Source organism: Bos grunniens, chromosome 13 (genome assembly GCF_055505025.1).
Source record: "Bos grunniens cultivar Pamir isolate PY7600 chromosome 13, Bosgru_T2T1.0, whole genome shotgun sequence".
Classification (NCBI taxonomy): Eukaryota; Metazoa; Chordata; class Mammalia; order Artiodactyla; family Bovidae; genus Bos; species Bos grunniens.
In genome coordinates, this window is record NC_141177.1 from 49,013,970 (window position 1) to 49,034,515 (window position 20,546).

Genomic DNA, 20,546 nt, shown 5'->3' on the forward strand with positions numbered 1-20,546 from the left:
ATTTGGCTCCGTCCCCACTTGCCAACTGACAGAGGCTTGTGTCCACGATGAAGTCACAGACAATGGAGAGTGTCTGGCAGTGAACAGAGAGGACAAAACCAGAGGAAGGAAACTACAGGCTGAGAGGGCACGGGGCCAGGCATACCAGCAATGCCAAGGCCCACGGAGCTGAAGTCGGCCTTTGGGAGCCCCTGCTGGGGTCTCGTCATTGTATTGGGTTGCCCGCTGGTCATCCTGCGCTGGAATCATGTACTGAGGAAGGGGGGCAGGGGAAGGGGTCCAGGCGCGGTGGCCAGGCAGCTGATGGGCACCCCCCACGACTTCACCCAGGCTGGGTGATGGCCTGCTGCAGTGAGGGAGCTAGAGCCACTTGGCCGCTGCAGGGGGACCGTGGAGGCAAGGCTGAGACCTCCTGCTCCAGGGAGCAGTCTTTCAATGGCTGAGAGCCTCTGAGACGTGACAGTTTGAGAAAATGCAATGTGACCGCAGCACAGCGCCTGTACTATCCAGCCCTGGAGAGCAGCCTGCAACTTACCCTTGAGTCTGGAGCCGGCACCCAGAGGAACAGCAGGACAAGAAGTGATGTGATAGACTCCACTGAGCAAGACGCCTGCCCATCCGCTCACCAAACAGTAAAGCGGCCCAACCCAGCAGGGGCCCTGCCTGGACAGAAAATAGCCACCAGCAGCCCTGAACACAGGACACCTATGAGGAAGGGGGCCTGGCACACCCAGCTTTGTGTCCCCTCCTTCCAGAGGGTCTGGGGGTCTGCACTTTCCTCAGCAGCAGAGGGTGATGTCTGGCAACCTGTAGTCACAACATGCCCAGGTCTGGTTTTGCCAGGTGGACCTGGAGCCTCCACTACTGTAGAGCACAAATTAGCTGCCTTGGTCAAGTTCCCACCCCTGCAGGATGGCACCCAGTCACCACAGGCCAGGCCCTTTTCACCCTAAGTAACATGTAGATAATAATCACTTATTCACCCATTGTAGAAATAAGCCGAGGCCCATAAGGAATCAGAGCTCAGGCAGCAGTCTGATTTGAAATTCAATATTCTCTACCTCTCCCCTCTGTCACCTATCAGAGCTGCTGTGGGAGGAGCCCTGCAGGCTTACCTTGTAGCCTTCTGGGCCTCATGACGTGGGCACCATCTTTCTTGCTGGCATTTAGGTGCTGTGGGCGCTCCCACAGGCCCCATCTCCAGGCCTCCCCAGGGACCAGTCCCCTCCCTGCAGCCGTGGGCCTGTCTCTTTCATCTGTTTCCAAGCCGGCCTGAGTGCAATTTCCCACCTGCTTCTCCACTGCCTTATATATCATCCGGGCTATTTAAATAAATCTGGGCTGTCTCTTGGGGTGTTTATAAGCAAATGAAAGCCAGGTCTACGGGAAAGCGTATTAGTTATCCTCGTGTCTTTATCATATCTACCCCTTTAAAGACCGTTTTGCCATTTGCTCTCTGTGCCTCCCAGGACATAATTGCAAAAATCATCCTCCTCTTTTCTCTTTCTCCTGCTCCTCAGAACCCAGGGGGCTCCTGTCGTGCAGGAAACCAGTCTATAAACCCTTGAGAGCGCACGGTTCCTGGGGAACTTGCCCTTCACAGGATATAAGACCGTGCAACTAGGACAAACGGTACCATTGCAAGAAGGAGGATGGCACGGAGCCCTGTCCTGAGGCCCGACTGTCACAGAACCTATAACATTCTGGAAGCCTCCGTTGTGGGCCCACTGGCAATGCCCGCCCACCGTCCTCTCTTCTCCCTGCTGGGCGTGCAGACACTGCTGGCCTCCCTGCTTCCTTGCCCCCAGCCTGCAGCCAGAAGATGGGGTTTCTTCCCCTGCCTTCTCCTCAGTCTAGTCTCCCGAGGACTGCCTTCCCTCAGAACGCTGATGCTGATCCCCCAAGATTCCAAATACCAGTTTATAAAAGGCCCCACGCTTGTGAGAAAACATCCCTGCCCCCAAGTCCACAAGCCAGTACCCTACCGGGGCCTCAGCTGTTTCCTCTCAAACCCTAGGCACCTCACCGTCCTCCCCTGGGGCTCTGGAGGGAGGCTTGCAGGGTCTTGCGGCTAGTCCCACAGCCGAGGTGCTATTAAACAGGAGATCTCTGAGCTCCCGAGCTGAGGCAGGGGTCCCCAGGGGAGAAGTGGGCTGGCGAGGAGAGGGGCAGAGAGGGGAGAATTGTGTTTCCGATTTATGCAGCCTCTAGGCCTCTGGGTGCCAAACACTGGCAACCCACTGGAAAATACCAAGGTTACTGACATCTCTGTGACTTCACCACGAACCCGACACATACGTACCTGGTGGGGCTATTCGCAGGGAAACTTCCCGTGAGAGTACAACTGGAGAAGACTTTGAACACACAGTAAAAAACTATGGCCGGGCTCCTCCACCACACCAGGACCCGGATGAGGCGTTCTCTCGTGTGCGCATGTGCAGGGTGACCACGTGACTGACGGATGCTGGTGTTGATTGGCTGGATGGAAACAGAGTGCGGTCCGCGTGGAGCTCGGCGTTGCCTCAGCTGCTGGACCTGACTGTCCTTTCGTAGTCTGGCTACCAGTTGGCTCCTGTGGTTGAGCCTCTGAAGACGGACACGAGAAACATGCAGCCCGTAGTGAGGGGGAAGTTAGAAGTTGACTTGTTTTCTGGCCTCTGCTAACACCTCTGGCCGGGCCCCTGCCGCATCCACCGCCTCCCTGCGTCCAATTGAAGGAGGACACTTAGCTTACTGGGGACCTGAAGGTGCCCCCATGAGGTAGGGGAGTGTCACCTCTCCAGTCCTAGATTCCCACGTTTGTTTTATTTCATTACTTCAGGAGAGGGTGATGAGGGTCGGGGTTTTGTTTTCCAAAACCCAAAGACAAAAAGGTGTCGTGTGGGGCTGGAATACGGGGACCCCAGCAGGCCCTCCAGGAACAATAAACAAGGGCCGTTTGAGCTCCTTTTCCTTTGTCCGAGCTGCTGGGTTCGCTTGAAACAATTTGTTGCCCAAATTGGCCTCCTCGCCCACACACGCTCCCCAACTTCCTTGAAAGACATAGAGGAAAGGTTTAAAAAAAAAAAAAAACTTGGAAAAATTAGTGCTTTGGGTCCAGGAAATCCCAACTCCTGGAACCAATGGGTTAATGTGGAGGCCACTGATAAGTCCCAGCTGTTGCAGCCGTTCCAGCTGGAGGCTGTGGAATTGGGGCTGGAACGGGCAAAAGGATCGAGTCTCCTGCTCTTTTAATTTTTGTTCCTGCTTCCCCATGGGCCGATGCTAAACTTCCGTTAGCTCCCTGCCTCAGCTTGGCCTGGCTCGCGTAAAGTTATGTTCCAAACAAAAAAGTGGGAGAACATTTCGTGTGAAGAAGGTGTGGGGCAGAGGGAGTTGGCCCCCATCTGATGGAGACCGAGTTTCCACTTTGGGCTGGGCCAGGCCTGACGCCCCAGGCTTGTACAGAATGAATCACAGCTGTGCGGTTGCTGGTTGGTCCCTCCCCTCCCACCACCCGGGCATCCGGGAAGCAGGCAGAGGGGAACAGGTGGGCTGAGGCCAGCTGCAGACTCTGCCCCCACACCCCCACCACCGAGCGCCTAGCCACATCCAAGAGCAAACATCGGAAGAAGAGACATCGTGGAGTATTCCAAGGTGCTGAGACCCAACCAGGCTTCAGAGTCCCTCCTGTCATTAATTTCTTAGCCTCAGGCCAGACCCAGCATGGACCAGCTTAAGTTCTTGCAAGGAGGGGCAGACCCTGGTGTCAGCCCAGCCTACTTCTTTAAGGCTCTCTCTGGGCATGCCATTCTTCTTAAGTTGGAATGCCACTTTATATAAAATAGATAAGCAATAAGGATTTACTGTATGGCACAGAGAATTATATTCAATATTTTATAATCTGTAATGAACAATCGATATGTATAACTGAATCACTTTGTTGTACACCTGAAACTAACACAATATTGTAAATCAACTATAGTTTCAATTTAAAAAAATATTGGGTGGGGTGAGAGGGAGGTCCAAGAGGGAGGGGGCATATGTATACCTGTGGCTGATTCACTTCATTGTACACTAGAAGCTAATGTAACATTGTAAAGCAATCATACCCCAATTAAAAAAAAAAAAGTGTCGAAGGTCCCTTTCAGGTTGGGGGACCAGACCCTTTCTTGCTATTGATAAGGCTAAATCTGACTGTGATTATTTTTCAGGGCTTTTCTCATAAATTTTTAGAGATAAATGTTGGATTTAGTGTTCTGTTGAGTCTTTACTGAGTGGTTATTTTCAAATAATTAGAAATTGACCAAACATAATTCCCGCAGTTCTGAGCTCATGGTTTATAAACACTGTGTACAAACATTACGAACATCACAAACAGTGTTCATAGGTGTTTATTTGATTTTGGGGTGAGGGGGGTTGTCAATTCCTTCCTGTAGCCATCCAGAGGTCGACATGGTCCTGAAAAAAAGGCACTTTGGTTTAATATTCAGGTAGAGGGGCAGGGTTCCCTAAGGCAGGCCATTATGTATGAATAGTATCCTTTGAGTGAACAAATGCAGCTCTGAATTGGTCACTCAGAAGCCACTGTGTAGCAGGAAGGGCTAAGAGTTTCCAACTTGATCCACAGGTCCAGGCCATTCATGACTCCACTTTGAGGAGGAATGTAAGTTAGAAGAAGTTTCCATCCCAAATTAGGGTGGATGAGTCCAGGTAATCAAACACATCCCTTGCTCCATCACTGATCTGAGGCACTGATGGGCTTGAGGGTTACAACTGGGAGATGGTTACTCTCCAGCCTTCAAGAGAGGGTCAAGGATCCTACCTCTGATCCTGCTGTTTCCTAAAAAAAACAAACACGGCTCTTTGGTGGCTGATCTTGCCTGTGCAAGGAGGATTTTAGAATTTCAAGAAAGAATTTCCCAGGCAGAGCTCTGACATACAGACAGCTAATGAAATAATATATCATTCATTCAGTCCACATATTCATTAAATATGTGCTGCTTGTCTGGCAGTGTTCTAGCCAGTGGCACCACACTGATGGATGGACTGATAGCCTCCCTGCCTTCCTGGAGCTGATTGTCTAACAGACAAGACAGTGCCAAGTGGGACAATGCCGAGTCTAAGGGAAATAGGGAGGGGCCTGGACTATTATCTGGCCAAGGGCAGAGCCATTTGATTGCTCAGTGGTGGGATTTTGAACCACAATGAGAAAAGAGCTAAATGATGACCTGGCATCTCAGGAATCAAGTGCTCGTGCAGGGCAGGGCTTGGGGGACAGGGCTGGGTCTGCCTAGAGTGGTGTTCAGGGTTTCCAGCATTCTAGGATGAGGTGGCTGCTTACAATGGAACTGGATAGCTGGACAAGAAGACGGGTCACTTGCTTTGGACTGAAGTTCTGAACTTAATTCTCAAGGGAGTGAGGCACAGATTGAGACACACGAGAAACTGGTGGCAGTTTTGTGGCTCCACTGTGACAAGGGCTGGTGGTAATATTACAGGAAAAGCAAATTATGACCCCATGTTGGATCAGTTTCTTCTACTTTAACCTTTGCTTCCCATTGCTTTTGTTCACTCAAAGGATACTACCCATACATAATGGTGTGCCTTGGGGAACCCTGCCCCTCTACCTGAATATTAAACCAAAGTGCCTTTTTTTTTAGGACCATGTCCACCTGTAGATGGCTACAGGAAGGAATTGACACAGCCCCTCCCCAAAGCTGGCCATTCTAGGAGATATTTGCAGGATTAATGGCCTTTTTACTTTATTTCCTTATGACACCACCCCCACCACCTCTGTGGTATAAAAGAACCTGGCATCCAGACCCCGATAAGATGGTTATTTTGAGATATTAGTCTGCCATCTTCTGTCAGCTGGCTGTCTGCATAAAGTCATATATTCTTTGCCTCAACACCTTGTCTCTGATTTTATTGACCTGTCATGCAGCGAGCAGAGCAAGCTTAGACTCACTCACAGTAAGTCAGCAGCAGCAAAGGACCAAGTCCTCAGATGTGACCTCCCACCCCCCACCCCCCACCAGTTCCCTTGTTTCCAGGTTCTCAATGCTTCCTGCAGATTCTGTGAGCTATTGCCTAACTTTCCATGAAACTTCAGTTTCTGGGCTTGAAATTCAGATCCCTAATTGGTACAGAGATTGTATATCCCGTTAAATGCTCCACACATTTATAAAGACTTAAGGGCATGTAGCAACTGGCCCCATCAAGGGGGTGAGCAAGGAAAACGTTATACCATTTGCTGTAGCCTTTATGGGCAACTGTCTCTGGGGCTGGCCTCACTTCAGGCTGAAGTTTCGGTTACACATCTCCTGTGGGCCTAAGTTTTAGCACACCCTTTGGTGGACAGAAATGTAGCTGGCCATACCTCTCTTCAAATGCCACGTATTCCAGTGAGGAAAACTGATTTATATAACATGAAACCCTGAAGTCACTGCACGGCCAAGTGGGAGGCACCAGGATGTGGACCTTCTTTTTAAACTCAAGAATATGGTCCTCCCACCACTTCTTTGTGTGTATTATTTCAGGACTGCTCCTTTATGTGTATATTTTTATGTAGAAGGGACCTTGTATGTGTCAACACTTAGATTCTCAGATCTGACAAGAATTAGAATTCATTTACTCAAAAAATAACTTACTCCATCTAGCTGCATTTTATATGCATGTGAGTCATCTCCCTTCTGGAAGAAGGTGGGTATAAATAAATAAAATTTAAAAAATTTATTTTTAAAATTTCAGCATGGCTTCGTTCACTTTCAGAATTCAGAGAACTGTGCTGGGCCTTAAGAGGCTGGGGAGTTGGACGGGGTTGGGGGAGGCACAGAGGAGCAGAACATGGTCCCACTATGGGAGTCTGGCATAGACTTCAAGCAATGCCCAATGCAGAAAAGAACTGTGGGCAGTAATGGCCAGTAGGGCAGGACTTTAGAAGGGGAGAGTGCTGGGGTGACCACTGGTTGACTAGGGATGCTAAAGTGAGATGCATGAGGAACCATTTAAAGATCTCCTACCTGCCTAAGAGGCCATGTCAATGCTGAATGGCCCCTACTGACCCCCCAGACCCCTCGGTCAGTACCTGGAAGTCCCTTCTCCTGTCACCACAGTCTCAAGACCCATCTGAGAGCAGTGCAAATGAGTTAACAAAAGCAGGAGACAGGAGTTTGAAGAGATGGATGGTTCCTCACCCCCAGGAGCCACACAGAGCAGAGTATTTGGACGCTTTGAAGGACACAATGGCCCTCACTCTGTACACCCCTTCCGTGGCCCAAGCAGCCCCAGGGAGAGGAAGCTATGGGGAAGGATGAGTCTGTAAGTCCCTGCAGCCCTGTAAGGGTCAGGCCTTGGATCCAAGACCCAGAAGGTGGTAGAGTGTCCTCTATGACACTGACGAAGGGGCAGAGTCAGAGCCAAGCCCATGCGGGCAGCTGGTGGAGAGGGAGGCCCAAGACACAGTTTCTCCCCAATCAAACCAACTAACCAAGTTTCTCTCTCATCTTTATATACATATATATACACAAGTACATACATACATATATAAAATTTACTTTATTTTTGACTATTCTGGGTCTTCATTGCTGCACAGACTTTTCTGTAGTTGCAGAGAGCTGGGGCTACTCTTTAGTCATGGTAGCCTGTGTAGCATAGGCTTCCCATTGCGGTGGCTTCTCTTGTTGTGGAACACGGGCTCTAGGCACATGGGCTTCAGTAGTTGCAGCTCATGGGCTCAGCAGTTGTGGTGCCTGGGCTTAGCTGCCCCATGGCAGGTGAAATCCTCCCAGACCAGGAATCAAACCTGTGTCCCCTGCATTGGTAGGTGGATTTTGAACCATTGGACCACTGGGGAGGTCTCATTTCTCTCTCATCTTAAGGAGGCCCCTCACCTAGCATGAGCCCCAGTTCAGGGCTGCAAGACACTTTGCTGGAATAGAATCCTTACCACAACCACTTTAACTGGCCTGAGGTGGAGTTACAATCAGAAACTGCCTCAAAGTCTTGTACTTGGCCTTCAAAGCTTAAGGTGGTAGCTTTGCACTATATGGACTCATATTGCATGCATGCATGCTAAGTCGCTTCAGTTGTGTCCCACTCTTTGTGACCCCATGGACTGTAGCCCGTCAGGCTTCTCTGTCCATGGGGATTCTCCAGGCAAGAATACTGGAGTGGGTTGCCATGCCCTCCTCCAGGGGATCTTCCCAACTAAGGGATTGAACTTGCGTCTCTTGGGTCTCCTGCTTTGGCAGGAGGTTCTTTACCGTTAATGCCACCTGGGAAGCCCCATGGACAAAAAAAAAAAAACCACTAAAAAGTGATTTTTTTCTTTGTAACTGGAGGTGAGGAGGAAACTTTCACCCCATTATGATACAGCTGTCCTTTCACGCCATCAGCAAGGTTTCCTCATGCCTCCAGCCAACACAAACGCAGTCTGGTTTGGCTGATTTTGCTGACTGGCCTCCGGCTCACCCACGACATCCTGAGGAGCCTGTGGGCGCCCAGACACACCTCAGGAAAGAAAGGGTTGTGGAAAAGTGGTTTCCAGCTCTGCTCCTGACTTTTCTCAGATTCAGCGCTCCTCAGCAAAAGGACTTTCCCAGAAGTTCCAAAGGGTTGATGGGAGGTTTGATTTTGTTTTTGCCATCTGAGCCATCAAGGAAGCCCAAGGAAAAGAAAAATCCATTCGAGTGAAAGCAGAAATCCCAACTTCCTGACACACGAGAACCAGTACAGTGACAAGCACTTTCTTACAGGTGTGACATACCCAGAACCAGAGTTGTTAAAGGTCCAGAGTGGGTGTAATTGGCCTGGTGGACATTTTTCTTAGCTCTGCACAAGCCCCCATGCCTGTTCCTCGTTGCATAAACTTGCTCGTGAATTAAGGTCTTGAAATTAAAATATATAGATCCCAAAGGGCAACTTTCAAATTACCTGGTTGGAGTGTAACAGCACTACTGGTTTTCAACAAGCGCAGCTGAGGCTGCTCATGGCTAACCCTGTTACTGGTGTGGCTCAGGCCCGTAAACGGCGGGGCACAGTGAGATGCCTTTAGCCGAGAACTCAAGTCCCCTGACTGTTGTTAATGAGCACTGCTTATAGGCCACAGACAACATGAGAAGGGAACTCACTGAAAACTCTACAAAGACTGTTAATAATCTATTATTGCAAAAGTTCATGATGTGTGTGTGTTTAAACTCGGAAGGTTCCCTAACTTTCTGGCAGTAAAGTTTTCTTGCAAGTCATACCTGAAAAATCACTTCTTGTAGAAGTATCAGTTCATTTCAGTCTCTAAGTCTTGTCCTACTCTTTGCGACCCCATGGACCTCAGCATGCCAGGCTTCCCTGCCCATCACTAACTCTGGTGGATGTATCCATCGATACAAAAACAGTTCTACGAAATACATATTTGGCTGGAGAGATCCTAAAAGATTAGCTATGTGCTGATGAGATTTAAGCATAGAATAACAGATCTGAGTTGGGGTCTAGAGGGGAGGGAGGTCCAGAAGAACATGTTGGGGGCGGGGCGTTGGTCATCTCACTTGACTCCCCGCCTGGATAAGACTGAGCAGCTGAGGGTGGTGCTGGGCCCTCAGGTCAGCTCAGGGACGGACACAGGTGGAGGTGCTCTATGTGGGCCACCAGGCTTCTGAAAGGAAGGTGTGCAGGGCCAGCAGCCCCACCTTCACAGGTGTCATGAGCCTGCTTTCCAGAGAGAATTCAGAAAGATACAGAGAGAGGGCTTCTTCCTGAAATGTTCTGGCCTCAGTGGTGAAAGAGGCACCTTTCCCTGGACACTAAACCTCCATGTGTCACAGAGACAAAGCACCTATAGAAGAATGGGCTACACCGAGAACCAAGTCTCCAGAGTTACATCTGAAGAAAGTTCACGTCTGAACACGATTTCCCAAGTCATACTTTCCCTTAAGATAATGGGGCATTTGGATGGAAAGGGAGACAGAGAAGAAAACTGCTTGGACTGAATTGCGGGGAGAGCTAAGACCATTATGGACGATCCACGAAGCCTTCCAAACTTTTAAGTGGACTGGCTGGGTAAGAGGACAGCTCGAAATAGGATTAAACATCTCCAGTTAAAAATGAATACTAAATTTGTTTTAAAAGTTGAACTTAAAGCATAAAGAAGACTGGATTTTCTAGTTTTCTAGTTTTAATAAATCAAGTACTCCTTTGCTAATACAGCCCAGCTGAGTCATGCAGGTCCCATGGCCCAGCTCTGTCCACTGGGAGCTGATTGGCTTCCTTTCCGCTCCAGGCCAGACCCCATGACCAGTTCCAGAGGCCGGAGTAGGATAGTTTTCATATAAATGAGCCCCAACTGAGCCCAAGCAGTGCTCCCCAGAAAGTGCTCAGCTGGAGGCCAGGACCTAACCAGAGGTGGAGAGGATGCCACGTCCACAGCCCTGCCCCAGGAGAAGCCACAGCCCAGAGCTGGCCCCCTGCACCCCCCTTGCGGTGCCTGCCCCCTGCACCTCCTGCCAGGGCCCTGGAGCTGATTAGCGGGAGGGAGTGATTTACCATCAGACCACCGCAGAGGCAGGTGGGGTAGAGAAAGCAGCGGGCAGAGACAAATAAGTCTCCATTTTCACTCTGCAAAGGCGGCACTTAGGCGAAATGAGGGGATTTTTTTTTTTTTTTTTAGCCTTCTTTGAAATGAAAACCTGGGAGGAGGGCCGAACTCCAGCCTTTTTGTTGGCAGAGGGAAGGCCTGTGGCTGCCCTTCTGTTCCCACCCCTACAATTAGCAGGGAGGCCGCCCTGCTTCCTGAAACAAGATCTGCAGTCCACCCCGGCTCCGGGCGGACCTGCTGCCCACCATGGCCGGGTCGGAGGGACAGGACAGGATGACCCACTGAGGCAGGGAGTGAGAGACATGGGGGGAGGGCAGGGGAGGGGGCGAGGCGCTGGCTCAGTCCCCACCTAGAAGGTCCACACAGCTCTGCTCCTGCAACCCAGCAGTCCAGAGAGAGCAGTCCAGGCTGGGGTCCCTGGGTGCCACTGGAAGGCTGGTGAGACCAGTGCAAGGGTGAGCTACGGGCATGGGCTCCCGGCCAGCCCAGGGGAGGTGCGGGGAGCCATCCCCCACCACCAGGGGTCCTGCGCAGCAGCCTGGACCATTTGTTCCCTCTTGTCATGGGATCCACACATAATTTGGAGTAGAAACAAGTGTTTTCAAATGCATGGCCCCCTCCTCCCCAGACTTGGCCCATCACCCTAGTGGGTGTTTTAGACGATAACGCACTGGGATGCCCACCACGGGGGCCAGCTCCTGCCCCGTCTGCTTGGCATGTCCACCACCACCCGCACCTATAATGATGGACATCGGGAGAGACCACAGTGCTGACATCTGCTCCTGAAGTTTGGTCTTAAGTGCTTTCTCAGAAATGCGAGACTACCTGGATAATCTTTTGGAAAATGTTTGACATTTCTAGAGAAGGGCATTTGCTCATTTAGGAAAAAATTAGGAAGAGAAAATAAGGCCTGGACTTAGGTCTTACATGCCCCAGCCGTCCGCTCTGGAACTGGCCCCTACCTCCCACTTCCCCCAGACCCCCAGCTTGTCCCTGTCTGCAGCACCTCAGGCCCCAGGTGCCCTGTTCCTACAACAGGAAGCACAGGGATGACTTAGCAACTGGGTGTCTGACAGCTGCAGCCTTTGTCCCCAAAGGAACCTAGTCAGGCCCTCAATCTGGCACACTCCACTTGACTTTATTATGACCTAACTGCAAAGTGAAAAGAAAGGGCAACCCACTCTAGTGTTCTTGCCTGGAGAATCCCAGGGACAGGAGCCTGGTGGGCTGCCGTCTATGGGGTCGCACAGAGTCGGACATGACTGAAGCGACTTAGCAGCAGCAACTGCAGAAGAGCAGTAAAACTCTTAGCAGTTTAAGTCGAGGCAGTTATGATTGCGTGCAACTGAATCCATTCAGTTCAGTTATTCCCAGGGAGAGCCTAGATAGCAAACACCAAGTTTCTGGCATATGTGGCGCAGAGAGAGGGGACTTCTGGGAGGGAAGTCAAACACGCCTGTGGGGACTCACTCTTGCATCCATTCATCCTGCTCTGCAGTGGGACTCACGTGGGCCTTGACCTTGGAGGTTGGTTTAACCATCGTTTTTAAACCGCTTGTTGGGAGACAGAGCTAAGCTTGACTTTCAGAAGAACAGCTGAGTGTAAAAAATTAGATGTGATCACAGAGCTACAAGGAAAATGTAAGGGGAGCATGTGGAGAGATGGAAGCTGGTTCCACAGGGCCACCCTGTCTCTGGGCTAGCTACCTCCTCGGGGGACAGTGACCTCCCACAGGAAAGAACTCAGGATGCGCCTCCAGGGAGCTGGGAAACCCACTTTTTTCTAAGTCAAGTAACTTCTCACCAGCTGTCAGGAGTGCTGCATCCCACCACGGGCTCCTCGTCCCCCGCCCCCCCGCCACCTCGGTCCTTCCACGTGTGACCTCTGAGAGGGTCACGCAGACCATGACATGGTGTCACCTGCCCCAGCGAGGGGCACCCTCCGTGTCCCCAGTGGAAGCTGCAAACAGTCAAGGTGGCCTGGAATCTGGTCTCTTCTGTTTACTTCTCTCTCAGCCCCACCCCCACCCCCACCCCCATGTAATGATGTCGTCCATTTATCACCCCTCAGAGTCCACTGTGGGTTTTCTAGAACTGATGTGCTGACCCCCAAGGACCAACCTGCCATGTTTTCACTTGCATTTCAGCTGGACTCGAAAGTCACCTCCAATAAACACCCTTCACATCCACCTAGTTTTGTGATGCAGACCCACAGCATGACCATCGAAAAACTTGACCCACCACAGACTGCCCTCTGGCATGAATCACTTACATTCATTCCTCATGCAGAATGCATCCCCCCGAAAGTCTCTCCCCATCACAGCTCAGCACAGGCTTGCGGCCCCCAGTGCATTTCCTAAGCAACCCCAAGTATACTGGGGCATTTCTTTGGAAACAGCAACTCAAGCCTGGTTCTTCTTGTTCTGAAAACCTGTGAGCCAAAGGAGTACTGTGACACACCCACTCAACAAACAACATGATATCCGGGTAGAAAAGTTCCATGTAACACCCTCCATCCAAAGCCTGTATCAGTAACTGGTCAACAGTGATTTGGAAATCGAGCCAGGCACAGGTCTCCGGTTCCCTGATTAGAGCCAGGTCCTGCTCCTGGGGGCTCCCAGTGGCTCTCAGTAAGGAACTGTTGAGGGCAATGTCCTTAAAATTCTTAAAGCCCTACTCCTAATATTTTGGCCACCTGATTCAAAGAGTCGACTCACTGGAAAAGACCGTGATGCTGGGAAAGACGGAGGGCAGAAGGAGAAGGAGGCAACAGAGGATGAGATGGCTGGGTGGCGTAATCCACTCAATGGACATGAGTTTGAGCAAACTCCAGGAGACAGTGGAGGACAGAGAAGCCCGGCGTGCTGCAGTCCAGGGGGTCGCAAAAAGTCGGACACGACTAAGCAACTGAACAACGATAATCTAACTAAGAAAGTCTGTAAACCTGCCTCTAGAAGGCTAATAGACTTCTAAAAATCTATATATCCTTACATCTTTCTAAGGTCTGGAAAGAAGTCTTAGAACCACACTTTGGGATGGTCACCCTGGAGCCGTGCTGCACAAACAGTGCCCTGGATTTGATCTTTGTCCTGAAGCCATTTCTTATCATGAGTCACTTTTGCTGGGAGACACAGACACACCCAGAAAGGCCCAGCTCCTTTATATTTTACCTTAATCCATCAGTCTCTTAAGGTAGTTTATCATAGGCAGCTGGAAGAAGACAGTGGTATGTTCCATCTTTCACCTGGAGTATCCTCAACCAGACTCTTGAGTTCATTGAGTATCCTGTCTATTTTCCATGTTACTAAGGGTGATGATGTTGCTAAACTCAGCCTCCAAATAACATTTTCCTCATTGTCTGTCCTCCAAGCTCTCATCAAGTCTCTTTGAGGTCCTTCTGGCTTTTATTAACAATCTTCTCAAGGCCTTCCCAGCTTTGCCCAATGCTTCAACCCAGCCAAGCACATGTGTTAGGTTTTTGTGATGGCAGGAACCCACTTCCCGGTATCAAATTTTGTTCTGGTTATATATGGCTGCATAACAAATTACCCACAAACTTAGGGGTTTAAAACAGCAATCATTTTTATTGTTTCTCACAATTTTGTGGATCCGAAACTTGTTTTTTCCTCCACTGGGTCAGTGGGTGACATTCAGCTGGTGAGTGGGCTGGTCTACAGGGGCCACACGGCTAGCATGTTGGTGGGGATGATGGGATGGCCAGGATCAACAGAGACTGTTAGCCACAGTCCTACACAGGGCCTCTCCAGCATGGCACGCAGGAGGGTCAGTTCCATCACCTGAGAGCTCATTCTCCCAGAGAATATTCCTAGAGACTGTAAGCTTTCCGGTTTCTTCAGACATGGGTTTGGAAACTGGCACAATATCACTACTACCACTTTGTAGAGGACACAGTAGTTCATTCAAGGGAAGGAGACAAAACCCCCACTTCTCAGTGGGACAACTGTCACGGAATTTATGGCCATTTTTAGTCTTCCATATTCCTTCTCCATCTCTTCCTTCTTTCTGTTTCCTGGAGTGACATGTGAAGGCTGGAGCTGCAGCAGCCATCTTGGGCTATGAGAATTTGTTGGGAGTGAAAGGCATATACTGCAGATCAACCAGCTAGAAGCAGTTTGGATCCTTGACTCAAAAGAAAACCATCCAATCCTTAACTGTCTACCCCTCAATTTTTAAAATGTGAGAAAAAAAAATTGACCGCTCTTAAGTCATCATTATTTGGGGCTTTTCTGCCGCTTGCAGCCTAACCGTAGTTTGGGGTATAATGTATTCTCTGGTAGCTGAGGTGCAGATTGAGGAGACTGTTTTGTTCCCCAGCCATCCATCTTGTACCTCATAGACAGAGTTTCCTGAAGCATCACTATACGAGGACTGACAACACCTCCCCTACAATGCCTTCCACTGCAAGAGCCCTGGACTCGCATTCTGATCTCATCACTTCCTTCAAAACAAATTTTCTATCATATTAAATTCTTCCATTCAAGGCCCTGACCCATCTCTCCAGTTGGACCTGCCCCCTCTCCTTCATGTCCACCAGTGAATGTGGACGCACCATGTTGACCTGTGCCTGCCCCCATCCTCCACACACCTTCTCCCAAATCCTACCATGGTTTTATGACAGAGCTCAAATTGCTTCTGGGTGAAGAATATCCAGATCTCCACGAAAGGGCTTTCTCCTTCCCTCTGCTGCCTTTCACAAGAGGGTTTACATAGTCCTAACCCATCATTCGACCCCACCTGCCATGGTCCACAGGGGTTTCGTTGCTTTTACTCACCACATGTTCACATCTCAAGGTGAGCTGGTCAAGGCAGTCTTGTTCTCACAAGGCCACGCACCCAGCAAAAGCAAAGCCAAGGTTGGTCAGGATGGAAACAAAAATGCAGCCCGCCAAGCCAGCCCCTTTGGCCCATTGCCCACTTCCTGGCACAGGCGCCCCCATTCCAAACTCTTTCCCTTAATTTCTAGACTCTCCTTGGTGTGAATCCCTCAGAGGACCCCCTGTGCCACTGTTAACCCTGAGGACAGAGCCCCAGGCCCCTCCTGCTGGGCTGGCCAAGTGTCCTGTGCAGTCCCAGCTCTGTTCTGCCCCTGGACCAGCGCTGAGGCTTAGGGAAGACATCCTGGCTGCTTTTGCTCCATATCTGTGCCCAACAATTGGGGAACAAAGATCAGGGTGGATACAAACATAGAAAATGAGAATTTCTCAGGCTTTGCCTTGGTCACCTGGGAGGAAAACCCAAGGTGCCCCTCACCCAATGTCCTACAAGACCACCCCCCTGCAGTCCCCATCTGCAGAGAACTAGGACATCAGAGGCCCCAGGAGTCAGGAAAGTGGCTGAAAATGTCCAAGAGTCAGACTGGAAACTTGGACTGAACTTGGCGTTGCTTTCCCTGAGCGCTGGAGAGCTGATGAACTGAACTGATACCCGGTGAGATTCCATTTAACGAGTTGTTTGGCAAGGGCTACTTCTGAAATTAATTATCAATCGTTTCTCATTATTCTTAGATGGCATTTCTTAAATCACAAGGCTTGAGGGAACATGTGTGTTGGGGGATGGGTTCTCCCTCGGCTGCTCAGAGGAGTATCTGTGCAGAGGCCTGGGCAAGGCTGGGCACTGCATCTCCGGGCCGGGGCCCCAGTCTCTATCATAACCCAGTCCCCATTTCATCTAATATACCTGAAAATCCAGCACCCCCAAGGCATGCCTCACCTGGGGCAGGGGTGTGCCCGGTGTGCCCTTTTGCACAATCATGAGGAGGGGCTCGGGAAGGAAGAACAGGTGCTGATGTGGGGACCTGCCCCATCCTACCGCTGGCCTTAGCACACTTGGTCCAGGGGGAGGGCAGGGCCCTGGCTGCTGTTCCTGCCTCCTCAGGGCCCAGTGGGCCTGCAGATACTTGAGACAGTGCTAGAAACACACTCAGGCGTGGGAATCTGGCCAAACATGGGAGTGACAGGAGCCCAGGCCAGCGCCTCTGTCCCTGTCCTTCCCTGTGTGTCCAGGGGAGGAACCAAGTTGAGAGGGTCTCCCACCAGCATCCACCACCTTGCCGGGCTCACTGGAGTATCCCCCCCCCTCACCCACATGCTCCTCATAAAATTCACCACCCCTCCCCTGCCCTGGGGCCTTTCTCCATGGACCAGAAACACCTTCCCTCCTGCACCTGCCCTGGACGGGTGTGGCAGCCTGCTTCCCAGTTCCTGTGGCCCCAGCATCAAGCAGGGTGCCTAGAACATGGGAGATGCTGCACAAAGTCCATTCTAATGACGGACGCTCCCAGATCTGCCTTAATGAGTCTTAGCATCAACCAGCGGGGTACTGGGGTGCTAGCACCCCCTCCACCCTGGGGCTGTCACAGGTGAGAATATGGACAGATGGGGAGAGGACTGTCCCCACGCAGGTGGCTGTTCTTTCTCACCACCCACCGGCCACCCTGTGGGCCCTGAGTCACTAGGGCATTCATTGCTCTGCTCTTGTTCACCAAAGCTGCTCATGAGGCCAGACAGGGGCCAGGACTGAAAGGTTTGACCCCAGGCCAGGCACTGACTCCCCCAGTCACTTTGGAAAAGAATTTTCCTTTGATACAGGGAATGTGAAACTTAATGGAGAACTTTGCAGAATCTCACTAGTCCGGAAAAAGTCCTGAAATTCTTTTCATGAACATTTCATGTCAGCATGTGAGCAAATGTTTGGCTGCAGGGCCGTCAGAGGGTTCATCCCCAGTGGATGACCCTGAGACAAATGATCACGCAAAGGACTATTGAGCAAACATCTAAATGAACGAGATGCTGTGGTCTGCAGGACCTTGACAGAGACAGGATGCATGAGGACCTGGTGACCTCGGGGTGTGCAGAGCTGGGGCCTCGTCGCCCCTACAGTGAGCCCTGACCTCCTTAGGGCCCACCTGGCTGTCTTCTAGAAGATGGCCTGATGCCAGTGAAATAGTGACTTTGAAAGGGGGCTTCCACCCAGAGCCAGAGCAGGCGGGGTCAGGACCCCACCGGGCCTGGAAGCGGCCTTCCACATGGCACCAGGGGCGACGGGAGACCTGTCAGAGTGGACCAGGTGGGGGACGTGCACTGCCACTTGGTCTCAACCAGAAGAGGCTCAGGGAGGCCCCACCAAGGGGGCCTGACTCAGGCCGCCACTGGTGCAGGAGCTCTTGCAGCGTGTCCACCGGCACCCCGTCATCCAAGCAGCACATACACACTCTGACTCACACAGTGATTATGCTCACCCCAGAGGAGACAGGAACAGACTCAAGCAAGACTTTCTGGCATCTTTGCCCCTTCAGAGCTAAATCAGAACCCCTAATCTCCTGCTGTCGAGGACCAATGTCCCTGGAGTTTGTTCATCTGTAACCTTTTGGCCTCCTCCTGTGCCCTTCCCACATTACAGGATCAGGGTCTCAGAATCTATCTATGGTTTTGTGCTGACTTTTTTTTAATGTCAGATATTTATTGAAGAATTTTACTTTAATTGAGGATATATTGATTCCCACCCCCCCCCACCCCCAGTGGTTTACACTTAAAAGATGAGACAGAACAACAGAGTGAATGAGAGTGGGTGTTGGCCTCAAACATTAGACTGGCCTGGGGTCAGTTCTGTCCATGTGACCTTGGATAGTCATGTCACCGCTTTGGCCCAGTTTCCACATCTGCAAAAGGAGGGCTAGGCAGGCCACCTCGTAGGTACCCTCCAGGCTCGAGTCCAGCGGCGCTCCCAAGCGTGGCACTGGCTCTAGCACCTCCTGCCGGTGGGCAAGTAAACTGCTCCTTCCTCCTCCTCCAAGGAACCTTGGTGAGTTTTGAAGTTCGGTGTTCGGTCATCCCTAAAGGCCAGCTGTTGTGGCAGAAAGGAGCAAGGAGACATCAGCTGGGGATCCTAGAGAGATGGTATCTCGGGAGAAATACCTTTTAAACTGCCTGTGGCCTGCCCACAGCCAGAGCTCAGCCCAGTCTGAGCAGCTTCACAGAGCAGTGTGCGTGCTGGGTTAGAACTTGGAGCCATCTACTAGACACACACTGGAGGGTGAACCCGGGGCTTGAAATGGTTGGGAACCCCAACCACAAATTGGGGTGTTCGGGTTTAGCACAAACTCCAGGCATCCATCTCTAGGAGTAGATTGGCCATTTGGCACAGAGATGCGAGCCTAGGTCCTGCCAGAACTCAGCACCGAGATTACCTCATGCTCTGAAAGTGAGTCTTCCATGTGGGATGGAAGGACCCCCTCTAGGTTCTGAGTCTGAGTCCATTTCCCCGCGAATCGTCTGCAGGGCTCTTGTTATGGCAGCTTCTAGCTCTGTCCTTGCCTTTCATGTCTCCGAGATGGTGTTGATGGATACTCAGCAAGGTTCTAACCACTGTGCAGGACATCTGTGCTCCAGCTGCTGTGGCCCACAGAGATTTTTGCAATAGTTGGGGGATGACTGGCTGGCATGATACATGCAGTACTAACAGGACTGCATCCTGCTAGTCAGGAGGCCCCTGGATCAGCAGACATTTCAGGGTTTTTAAGGCTGTCGTGGAGTATGGTTCTAGGGAGCTGTGTTGCTTATGTGGGATATGTAAGTCTCAATTGGAAACATTTGTTTATAAACATCAGCAAGGAGAGCTTTGTCTACATAGACCCTCCCACTGCCCCCACAAAATAACCTAAGAATTATGCTAGCACAGTGCCTGGGGTCACAGAGCAAGTTTCTGGAATATTCTAGAATCAAGTAACAACCAAATTGCCAATGGTTTAGCCAGGCTCCTGGGCTAGAAAACGAAAGCAGGTCTTTCATGTTAAAGGATTTTCAAGGCTACAAAGAAAGTGGAGTGAGTGAAAGTGAAGTCGCTCAGTCGTGTCCGACTCTTCGCAACCCCATGGACTGCAGCCTACCAGGCTCCTCCGCCCATGGGATTTTCCAGGCAAGAGTACTGGAGTGGGGTGCCACAAAGGAAGAAGGGATGTTAATGCTGAGCCATCCTTCACCAGCAATGTTAGCACATCACAGCAGTTGTGATGCTAAAAGCCTTAAAATGTTTAGATAAAGAATAAATACCTTCTGTGTACGAGGTGTCTCTGGGTTTCCAGAACACTCCACCCACTGGATTTTCCTATTGGACGTAAGGAGTCCTCACAAGCAGCACCTCTGGGCTGGGGCGAACTCCCTGGAGCTGCATCCATGTCTGAGGCTCTTGCAACCCCATCTTCCTCCCTGTCTCCTTTCCCAGGTGTCAGACTTGCATGCTGGTCTGAAGGCTCTCCTGGCCTCCCCGTGACCCCTTGCCCCTTTACCTTCACAGGTCCCACCCCCGATCCGCCCCCAGGAGCCTTTTAACTCCATCTCTCCTCTGCTTCCCAGAGAACCTGGCCCAAGAGCATGCACAGAGCAGTCCATCCTGTATCCAGCCTGGAGGAGTGGGGATGGGCCAGATCAGTTGGGTGGGGAGGGGCACTCGGGAGCTGATCTATGGATGGATAAGTCTTGGCTGTGCTCTGTCTGAGGGGCTTTATTAGACAGTTGGATGAGGTCCTAATTACCCCTGGACCCGGGGCAAGTGCTGCCTTTCCCACGAAGCCGTCTTGCACGTTGCCCTCAGGATGAACAGTGGGTGCCAGTGAGCGGGCGCGTAGCACAGGCCGTGGTGCTCACCACGCCGTAACTGTCCCTGGTACTCAGTCTTCAGAACAATCCCACTTAGAGAACCAGAAGCTGGACTCCGGGTCCCTGTGCAGCGTCAAGCCGCTAAACCAGGCAGTAGACGTTCCGGGACCTTCCTGGGCTCGTCTGAGCGCTGGTAAGCGTCCCCTTTCAGGGACAGCCCCGGTACCCTCAGCCACAGACAAGCTGGAGACGGAAGCTGAGTGTGGCCGCAGGACCTGGGAGGGCAGTGACCTGCAGGGCCCGTGTCCTCCAACCTGGGAGGAGGGCCCCTCCCCCACCACTCCACGGCTGCCCGGGCACTG

At 51.3% G+C, this 20,546-nt stretch overlaps 1 protein-coding gene and 1 long non-coding RNA gene across 5 annotated transcripts in view; both read right to left on the reverse strand.

Annotated features, from left to right (window-relative positions):
• Positions 1-12,982, reverse strand: part of LOC147360954 (uncharacterized) — a 64,713-nt gene extending 51,731 nt beyond the window's left edge. For 3 of the 4 annotated variants that reach the window (XR_015139527.1, XM_086333983.1, XM_086333982.1), the window contains exons 1-2: positions 12,843-12,982; positions 2,303-2,586 (exon numbers count right to left, since the gene is read on the reverse strand). Coding sequence is in view for 2 of the 4 variants with exons in the window: in XM_086333983.1 (XP_086190109.1) it covers positions 2,303-2,586; positions 12,843-12,848 (290 nt within the window). In the remaining 2 variants the exon portion in view is untranslated. Of the gene's footprint in view, positions 1-2,302; positions 2,989-12,842 lie in introns of those variants that run through there. The other variant, XR_015139528.1, reaches the window with a different exon arrangement.
• A 5,032-nt stretch (positions 12,983-18,014) lies between these two features.
• On the reverse strand, positions 18,015-19,815 carry LOC147360956 (uncharacterized). Its single transcript, XR_015138771.1, has 2 exons — positions 19,639-19,815; positions 18,015-18,433 (listed from the first exon to the last, which is right to left on the reverse strand). It is a non-coding gene; the product is annotated as an uncharacterized LOC147360956 (long non-coding RNA).
• Between the last annotated feature and the right edge of the window lie 731 nt (positions 19,816-20,546).